Genomic DNA, 10070 nt, shown 5'->3' with positions numbered 1-10070 from the left:
GAGATCTCGCCTCGCAAAGCCTTTACCTCCGTTTACCGAGAACCTGCACTTCCCATGCGGGCACCAGAATTGAACGTCCCCAGGTTGCAGATGGAGCTGTCGGCGATGACGCTCAAGGTCTTTCTTCTTTGAAAACCCCACGCCCGTGGCACGAGGCCATAGGACATTTGAATGGTCGTGAATGCACTTTGACATGCTGACTGGTAATACTCATGAATGTTTGCCGCTCAAGGACCTCGGCTGAAGTCATATTTTCATGTCCCCTGAGTTTCCAGGACATTATCGAAAAACGTGAGAGGAGAGTAGAAGCCAGAAGGAAAGTCTGATAAGTCTTTTTGTTAGTGACAATCGGCATAACCGAGTGTGCTTCTCACATTGATTGTTGAACGTTGCGCCAAATTCATTCAGAGGTATGGCATCAAAATCCGCCAGAAAGTCGTAAGAAGCGGGCCCGCTACCGTCCTCGCCCGACGCTTCTGTGTTTCCAAGGACGATGCTCAGAGCTTTCGCTACTTTTCCAGCTTCCGCAGATGCCGTACTCATTTGAAGCCAAATCTTGTGCGAGATCGTTAGTCGTTGTCGAATCTCTTCAGCCCGAGGCGTCCACGTTGTCTGTCCTGCAGTCTCAGGCAATTCAAATTTATCGACGTCTTGAAGGTAGAGACAGAGCACGCTCGTTGCGAGGAGAACATCCTGGTTGAAAATACGGGTGACCTTCCATCTAAGCTGGCACAAACGACCAAATGGCTGAGACTCTTCGTGAAGCATCTGTTGAAACGATAGAATCTTGAGTGCGGAATCTAAACAAATTCGCACCGACTCCCTGTCCCGCTCTTGAGACTGTCGAATTGGGTAGCTGATCAAAGCTCTCCGGTACAGGAGGATGCGTGATTTGTAGTAGGTCGTCTCTATACTTACCCGCTGTACTACAAGGTTTGGACTATCCGTGATGGGGTGTGGCATAGTTTCCCAGCGCAGCACGGGCGGAATAGCACGATTGTGCACGTCTTCAAGAAGTGCGTCGACCTTGATGACCTCGTCGTAGGAAGGGGGATTAATATCGGTGTTGATGTCGCAAATCAAGCCGAGAGCTGTTATCAGTCGCCCTCTTGCAATGAGAGGGAGCACCGGCGTCCATTCTGTTTCTGGCCTCGGCGGAGGCATCTCGGTCGTGTCCTCTTCAAAATCACAGTCGCGCAGATTACGGGGCTGTTTTGTATCGATGTGCGTATCTGTGGCACTTCGAGGAAGGCCCATCTCCAAGGAGAGAATGAGATCTAATTGAAGGATTGTAGTCCAGATGCGTCTACGCATCTCACCCTCGAATGGAGATATTCCGGGAAAGTGATCTGGGTCCCGGTGATAGCCCATGCGCATTGCAAGATGAAGTATCATACTGATCAAAAGCCAGCCATCGGTCGCGCTATCTTTCAAGAGTATAAACTCTCCAGTAAGGACCGTTATGAGGGTTTCCAGGATATATGGTCCTCCCGTCGTATACCTGGCCAGAATAAGACACTGAACGGCCTTCTCTCGGAAGGCATCCTTCATGGTAAGATATTCCGCCTTGAGCGATTCGGCTCGTCCGTCGGTGAAGTCAATGGTGAAGGCCTGCAACTGCGCGGCAATATATAACATGGAGAACATGAGCCCGATCCAAGCGATCGAAGTTGCGGACGGATCTTCCCAGAAGGTTTCGTACTGGTCAAATGTCAGACTGCTTGTAATCGGCCAGGTTAGAAAGAACCCACCTCTCGAAGAAACTTCTTGCCATGAATGAGATCTACAGCACACAGTCAATGCCTCTGAGAGCGGAAAGAAAGCTTGGATGTACTGACACGGAGTGATAATGTAGGAATCGAAGTGAAGGGCCATGAGGCGGTCAACAACTGGACGAGGAGGAACAGCAGCCAGTATTTCATCTCGAGTTGCATGACGGTTCGGGCCATAGAACAAGTGTGAACCGGGCGGAGCTTTGCTATCAGTGACCAAGTCCTCCTTCAGTCCTCTGATTTTGGTAAGAATGGCCTCCCAATGGACACTCTGGACATAGCTGGTTCCAGACTCGCGCAACTTTAGGGTGCCAGGGTCTGCCGGGGATGCAGCTTCATCTTGGGATTTCTTTGGTCTCCGGATCTCAGGGAACACATATGCGAATGATAGCGAGCATGGTCTCGGCGATTTCGGTGCGGGCGGACTTCGGAGTGATTGGCCTTTCATGAGCGTCACGACGAGGCTCTCCAGTTCAGAGATTCTGCCATGGAGGCTGGTGGACTGTCGCGGAGCAACGGACTGCTGAGCATCGGGCGTAGAAGAAGATGTCGTCGCATAATTGCAGGAGTTGGTGAGACCACGCCTCGAGCAAGCTCCGCATGGGTGCTGTCGGTCGCACCTCAGCCTGGCAAAGTTAAGCGTGCACGACTTTGAGATGGCTACCGAGCACGTACTTTCGGTGTCTGCATGGATCGCAGGAAAGCTGGACTTTGTCTCTGCGTCGATTTGGCGGCGGACGCGGACGTTGAGCATTGTCGGCCATGGTGTGACTGGATTGAGGCGCTCGCGGAGCTCAACCTCGTATACGGCAATCTGGGTATGTCCAAAGCGGAATTGTCCCTTGGTCCGCTCTCAAACAGTTTCACAGCCACTTCAAGAAGAGAGAGAAGATGTCTGGCGACGCGAACCGAGAGGCAATGGAGAGGGCAACGACAGTCCGACCCTCCGACCCTCCGCGCCAACCGTCCGCGTCGACCGTCCGTGCGCCGCCCGCGATGCCTGCTCCTCCGACCCTGTCACGTGGAACGCTAGGCCTAGTTTGGACTAGCCCACCAGAGCACTCGTTTACTTCTGCTTACTCCACACAGCCCTCAGAAGAACAACGACTACTTCAGTCAACCTTTGCCATTGCGGTATTCCCTTGCTCCTTTCCTCCCCTCTCTTGTCCCAGATATGACAGACCCTCCGCGTCCGCTCGCTCTCCGAGCTCCCCTTCTATTAAGCAAATCTCCAGTTTGGCACCGTATTTACGGACCATTTTGCGGATTTAGTAGCTGGCGCAATTAGCCCTTGCCCAAAGAACTATAGCCATGACTCCTCTACGCGGCCTTCTTCATCCGGGCGTTGTCCAGCCGCCTACCCTGCCTTCAAATATATAGCAAGCAAAGCCTGGTACCAGTGAACAAACACGCGCCAATATCCCAGAGTCACGCCACCCTCGACAGCATATCATGGCGGCCGACTTGGAATCCGCCCATGAGAAGCCGGCCATATCGGAAGACGGCCACCATGGCCAACAATCTAGCGAGCCTGACCAAACAACAATTGAACAAGAGACAAAGGACAATGTCGTCGACTGGGATGGGCCAGACGATCCCCAAAATCCGCGGAACTGGCCAGCATGGAAACGCATGACCCAAGTCGTCCTCGCCAGCGCTTTCTTGCTCACTGCGTAAGGCAGTTCCTGCGCTCCTTTGGCGAAGCAAATCCCGTACTGACTAATACACATACAGCAACCTCGCGGCGACAATGTTTGCACCTGGAGCTGCCGCGCTTGCTAAGGAGTTCCATATCACGAGTTCCACCATTGTCAGTCTCACCGTGTCCATTTACCTTTGCGGCTTTGCCGTTGGGCCAATGTTTATTGCACCGCTATCCGAACTGTACGGACGCCTTGTGATCTACCACACCTGCAATGTCATTTACATTGGCTTCATCATCGGATGTGCGCTGGGCAAAAACACCGGCACGTTTCTCGTTTTTCGATTCCTTGCCGGATGCGCTTCTTCGGGCCCATTGACAGTTGGCGGAGGAACCGTCGCCGACGTCGTCCCGCCAGCTCAGCGTGGGAGGGTAATGTCTCTGTTCTTCATGGGACCACTTCTGGGACCAGTAGGTGGCATTACCCCACGCAAACTGTCATGACACTGACGATCCTTCAAGGTCTTGGGCCCAATTATTGGCGGCTTTGTGTCCGAATCAATTGGCTGGCGATGGACTTTTTGGATCATCATAATCCTAGTGAGTAAAGCACAACCCCTACTATTCTCGAGTCGCTGACGGTTCGACCTAGGCAGGAGTATCATTTACCATATCAATCTTCTTCCTCCGCGAGACCAATGCCGCCGTGCTGCTGGGATGGAAAGCTGCTCGCCTCCGGAAAGAAACTGGCAATGCTGCTCTGGTTTCGAAGATGGATCGAGGCCTGACCCCCCGCCAGCTATTCCTCCGCGCTATTACTCGACCGACAAAGCTTCTCATCCTGTCGCCAATCGTGCTCCTCCTTTCCCTCCTGTGCGCGTTCGTTTTCGGCCTCCTCTTTATACTGTTCACCACGTTTCCCACGGTCTTTGAGGAACAATACCACTTCTCCGCCGGCGTTTCTGGCTTGTCATATCTCGGCGTTGGAATTGGAATGGCCGTCTCTCTCGGAGTCTTTGCCACCGTGAGCGACAAGCTGCAAAAGGCACTTGGAGATTCGCCCAAACCTGAAGGACGCCTGAAGCCCATGATGTGGGTCATGCCGGCCGTGCCCGTCGGCATCTTCTGGTATGGTTGGGCAGCCGAGAAGCAGACTCATTGGATCGTGCCCATCATCGGTACCTCCTTCTTTGGATTCGGCTTCCTCTGGGTCATAATGCCAACTCAGCTCTACATGGTGGATGCTTTTGGCCCTGAGGCTGCCGCCTCTGCGTTGGCTGCGAACGTGATTCTCCGACTTCTTTTTGCAGCTTTCATTCCATTGGCAGGGCCATCTTTGTATGCTGACCTAGGACTTGGGTGGGGGAATAGCGTCCTAGGTTTTATAGGCGTGGCTTTTCTCCCAGTGCCACTCTTCTTCGATCGTTACGGAGGGTGGCTTAGGGAGCGTTTTGCTGTGAAGCTATAGCATTTCATGTTGAGGTAGAGGTATTATAGATCTGTTTTACCATTTGCAGTGCTTTTCACGAGGAGATTGTCGCGACTTTCTGCTATTTCATTCCATGCATAACCAGGTATCGATGATAGATTTAATGTCTCCACTAGGAAGCATAACCTTAACCACCAGCAGTTCTCCTCTACCAGCTTTCATGTGAAGGTAGTTCTACCCAAGACATTTCTAGATTCGACCAGTTTCCTTACACATATTCTCAAGTAATTGCCGAGAACATCCTCTGCAGTGGCCTCTACCTTCTGGAACGTGAGCTGCTTGATGAGTGGTGGCTGCACTTCTATTGCAAGGCCTGTCCAAAGCCGCTTTTCGAGGTTGGTTAGCGATGACGGTTCTCTTGAACACGCAACAGCATAGGAAACTTACTTTGGATACCTCGAATACGCCAACCGAAGACGAAGGAAATCGCGCGTTATGGTTATGAAATCTGAGTCTCCACCTTTCCTTGTTCCCGCACTCTTGCGCTCTCTTCACATTTAGCACAGTAAGGTCTGCCTCTTTTATGAGCTTCCGCCACATTGCAAGAGGTGTGCTTGCGCTGTTGACCATCCGTCTCTCCTCGTACTCTTGCGGCCCAAGAGCCATAACCATCCTTTTTGAATACTCGACGTAATCAGAGAAAAATGTCATACTCCAGCCGGTCGCCTCTTTGTCCCCTTCGCACAAGCCGATCCATATCCTGTCGGGATACACTCAGAGGTCATGAAATATCTACGGCACATCAGTCTTCAAGAGCAGAGGATTGGGACACGAGGGCATGCACTTGTTCCAACGCCCCATCAGCCATTTCCTATGAGCTTTGGTATTGTCATTAACCAGGACATCTTCTTCGGCCGGGGTGTCCAGGTATCTGCGGACTTTCTCCAGACTTCGCCGTTTCCGTTCTTCTGCGTCGATAGGCTCGGGGCGTCGTGTATTAGAAAGTCGATCTGATGAAACAATCTGATGTTGGTATGCCAGCATGTTTGCTGGAGGAAGGCAACTTGTGAATTCCAGAGACAGGAAGTGACCTGAAGATTTGGAAGAAATCGCAGGCCAGCCACGGTGCAGGTCTCAGTGTCCTTGACCTTGACCTGTAAGGCAGCTGTGCCCAGTTGTCCCTCAGTGGTCTGCATCGTCGTTTGACGTTGCGTGTATGGCCCAATTTTGGACCATGGGCCGTGACCGCGGACCAGTTTTGGACCATCGACCATTAAGTGGTACATCCATGCTAAAGCGTGCAGGGGTGGGCCGATCAATGGCAGGGTTTCTGCTCTAAGCCTCTACCATGGCCGCCCATATGTCTGCAGCTTAATCCTGATAATACGGCCAGAGCTCTAGACATGACCGGTATTGAAAAATCCTCGGTAGGATCAAAACAGGGAGTGGGTACGAGGGTAATCTGGGCGCGGAAATTTAAAGCTCTGACCAACATCTTTGCAATTGCTTCAGATAGTTCTGGACTGGTCACTCGTGTTGCAGTCTAACAAGGCATGAAGAGTGTCATGGGGCGCCAAGACCCCATGCCATGCGTTACGCAGGATACCCCTATCCGACTTCCAAGCGTGGAAGTCGATGTCGCCCCTGCACCTATATAGATAGATAGGTATCCTTTTGACGTCTTTACAGCCCGCTGGCGAGCCTCCCCCTGACAGATCGTGTCATTGCCGATGAAGTCTCTCGTCAGGCAGAACTCACCTGCGTTGTTGCACTGTAACAAACGCGAAGCCGGCGGCAGCTGTGGCGGCTGTGCGCCAGTCTCGCTATATGTGTCCGTGGACTATGCGCGAGATATTAACGACAGCTTGTTGAAATTCTACGTAAGTTAAGTTACACTGAGATGGTTATGTGAGAAGTGCGGGCGCGTATAGAAACGACTAGGGACACACTGCGACCGAGTTCGGCGACGGGACACCTTGCTATGGAGCAGTGATTGAGTTCCTATCACCATGTCATTCAGCAGATATGGCATCAACATTAGATGTCCTATTCTTCCCCGAGCCCCACGGACGACTTTTCATCCCGGAATGCCTTTCTACCCACCTATGTCTGCTTTCCCCTTACATAGTCCATGCACGTAGCGCTCCGTACACTATCTACACAGCATGCGTCAACACTATTGCCTACCAATAGTGACACAGCCTAGTGAGCGAGTGTTACAGAACGAGTTAGTCTGTTACGAACGATAGATCAACAATTATTCAGCAATATCTCGACCCGCACCATCACGTGATCTAGCCTTGCCTCGGGCCGGATTGGCTCCTTCGCCCCGCCTTCCTCCTTCATCTTCGCACCTCTCATAAGGGCCGCCTTAGAACATCCAAATCTAAATCGCTGTGATTAGAGCGTTGTGGTCTATAGTATCCGCTTGGGAGTTGTATAGATGAAAAGTGGCAGTCACATGGGGATGTTCATCAGCCTACATGCGGGGCTTGCAGCGATAACGACTCAGTTCTGCAATCATATCCGGTACTTGCATAAGCGATCGAAACGATGTAACCATCTATGAGCCGTCCAATATGCGCTAGAAGAGCTGGTACGATGTTTTTCAGTCCCGAGAATGAGGCTCAAAACGGCTGCTTGACTACGGATGATCCCGCTCGCACCTCAAGTATGCATCGCCGCCGCTACAAAGATGTTCCAAGTCGACCAATATAGCGTCTCCAAGTAAAATGGACGTTCTGGAAGCTGCTCTGCGATCTCTTGGTTTAGATACCCTCAATTTTACCCTTCGACACCTTTTCTCTTCAAGACGACCTGAGGCGCCCAAGTTTGTGATCAGGCTGTCTTTCTTCGTCGCACTTGCTCGATGTGCGCTTCATTTTCTTCCTTCCGCTGTGTCTATTGCTATCATATACCTCAATGTGCGTGGATTGTACATTGGTGCTCAATTGGCCGGCACTGCGAAATATGGTGCAAGTTTTGCACCGGCTTTAGTTCAGGTTGGTGCTAAACTGCAAGTAAGAATCCTCATCAGTTCAAATTGTTTACGGACCTGATGCCTCCTAGGAACTGCTCATCGGTGGAAGCCTGGCGATTGTTCTGTTTCATGTCATACGACACGAGCTACTATTTGGCAACGGCGTTTCCTTCGGATACGTCCTCTCTGGCTTTTCATTCGCTCGCATCCCATACTTTTGGTCACCCGCGTTCTTCAATGGCTGGACGTTTTCACGGCAAAGCTTGGTCTCGAGGCGAGGCCTACTACTCTGCTTGGCCCTCGCTTGCGGAATCATTACGAACTTTGCAGGGCCTGCAAGTGCATTGCTGATGATGCCAACGATGCAGGTGAGATAATTAAAGTGAGATGGCGTGTCTCTCTGACTTCCTGCAGAACTGGCAGATCCGTCATGGTGATCTCGATCTCAATGCCACTAATGATCAACTTTGGCCGGCCTCACTGACAATTAATAATATTGGAGGCAGCGATTGTTTGAACGGTGCATCCCTTTCTGGTACATCGAATCGCTGCATAAATAATGGTTATTTGCCACTATACGGAAATTGGCAAAGCCGGGGACCAGACTATTTTGATGGAACTGTGACTATTATGCCTGACGATTTTTCGGGCGGAAGAGTCATTCACGGGCACAACCCAGGACCTGCACAGCAAGGAAACTCCGATACATGGGCTTCGACACCGCATGCTGCCGTATCGCACCTCCTAACCTCGATATGGTGGAACGCTACTTGGAAAGGCACTTTGTCCGGAATAGGTAGTACAGCATTGGTCGAGGTACCATCGCCCTGGGTGCGCGTCAAGTGCGCTACATTGTCGCTACTTGGGGCCGACTCCCTCGTGCCATTTCCAGTCCTGCCAGAGATTGCATCTTGGGACTTCGCGACTGTGACAAGCTTGAGTATGACAACCGAGATGCAGGACTTTCTCGTCCAGGATCCCCTTGCTACGGAGTCTCAGTACAGCACATTTTGGATGCCTCACGATTCATCAATGGGATATTCTTCTGCCGGAATGATAACTTTTCTCCCGCGACTTGCCGCCCAGTCACCTAATCGCTACGGATTCCCTTGCACAGTTGACGCCCGTTGGGTCAATTCTCTTACGACAAAATCAGATGGCGACAGAGGACCTGTGGTGAATGCGGACCTTTGGTTCGACTATCTTGATGGAAACTCGGCAATTTCGCAAGCTTTCTTTAATTTAGATTGGCTTCACGCTCTGGCACCAAACGTCTCCATATGGAATGTCGATGGTAGCGATTCTGGAAAATTTGGGACGGCTATAAGTGGACTGTTCGGGGCTTACTATCCGTTATACACAGATATCCTAAATGATCCAGGGGATCCATACTGGAGCTGGATACAAGTCGTGGAACTAATTCTTGCTTCATACATCGTCGACGGCATGTCTCGTGTCGGCCTGGAAGAACATATGGGGCAACAGTCCGTCGATAATTCGCGAATTGTGACAGTGACAACCACAATCCAAGGTGAGTCTGGCTTTGTGTGGTAGCTCTTCTGACATATTAGGGTACGCGTATATGGCGTCAGCCACTGCAGACTACTTGGCTATCGCTGTGCTACTTGGCCATGCCACCATTGCGTTTGTTTATACTGGCTATGTTCTCTGGACTCGTCGGACATCAGGATGTTGGGACACCATTGAAGAGCTTGTTGCGTTGGCACATAGCTCACGACCCACCTCTGCCTTGGCAAATACGAGTACCGGTATACATCGATCTTCGACAATGTCACAGCGTGTGAGGATCAGAGTATCGCCTGAAAGCCCTGGAGAGGAAGTCCAGCTGATTTTCGGGGACTCTGCCCAACAATGGCAAAAGGCTGAAATCAATAGGAAGTATGGCAGGCAAAATGTGTATGAATTTGGTCAGGAAATAGAGACACGCAAGCTGCGTCGAAAGCCGGTACCACAGCAAAGAGACTCCGAACGAGCATTGTTATACTCGCAGACGCCGTCGTCTTAACAGGCCAGCGGTGGTATGGACGATCGATGACACTCTATTCAACCTTGACCAGCATGATACTCATACCATGCTTACTTTACCGTTCAGATTGGCAAAGGATCAGACCAAAGCGTACTTAGTTAGTCGGGTGCTAGCAAGGAGATGTTGGGGGATTGCCCTCTCCTTCCATCGATTGGTGAACCTTGCAATCAGATGGTCATGTGGGTTCAATATTTGGAAAT

The 10070-nt window shown here is 51.3% G+C and overlaps 3 protein-coding genes across 3 annotated transcripts; 2 read left to right on the top strand and 1 right to left on the bottom strand.

Moving 5' to 3' along the window:
* Positions 1–254: 254 nt before the first annotated feature.
* Z518_09634 (uncharacterized protein) lies at positions 255–2536 on the bottom strand (the record flags this gene model as incomplete). The annotated part of the gene is made up of 5 exons (XM_013412251.1): positions 255–322; positions 375–1701; positions 1752–1783; positions 1839–2398; positions 2448–2536. The coding sequence occupies 5 exons, from the start codon at positions 2534–2536 to the stop codon at positions 255–257; spliced, it is 2076 nt and encodes a 691-aa protein (XP_013267705.1).
* Positions 2537–3224: 688 nt separating this feature from the next.
* Positions 3225–4882, top strand: Z518_09633 (uncharacterized protein; the record flags this gene model as incomplete). Its single annotated transcript, XM_013412250.1, has 4 exons — positions 3225–3445; positions 3507–3885; positions 3937–4014; positions 4067–4882. 4 exons carry the CDS (start codon positions 3225–3227, stop codon positions 4880–4882), a joined length of 1494 nt encoding a protein of 497 aa, XP_013267704.1.
* A 2693-nt stretch (positions 4883–7575) lies between these two features.
* On the top strand, positions 7576–9849 carry Z518_09632 (uncharacterized protein; the record flags this gene model as incomplete). The annotated part of the gene is made up of 4 exons (XM_013412249.1): positions 7576–7863; positions 7913–8191; positions 8238–9354; positions 9395–9849. The coding sequence occupies 4 exons, from the start codon at positions 7576–7578 to the stop codon at positions 9847–9849; spliced, it is 2139 nt and encodes a 712-aa protein (XP_013267703.1).
* Between the last annotated feature and the right edge of the window lie 221 nt (positions 9850–10070).

Source organism: Rhinocladiella mackenziei (assembly GCF_000835555.1).
Source record: "Rhinocladiella mackenziei CBS 650.93 unplaced genomic scaffold supercont1.8, whole genome shotgun sequence".
Classification (NCBI taxonomy): Eukaryota; Fungi; Ascomycota; class Eurotiomycetes; order Chaetothyriales; family Herpotrichiellaceae; genus Rhinocladiella; species Rhinocladiella mackenziei.
This window is presented reverse-complemented; position numbering and strand designations above follow the sequence as displayed.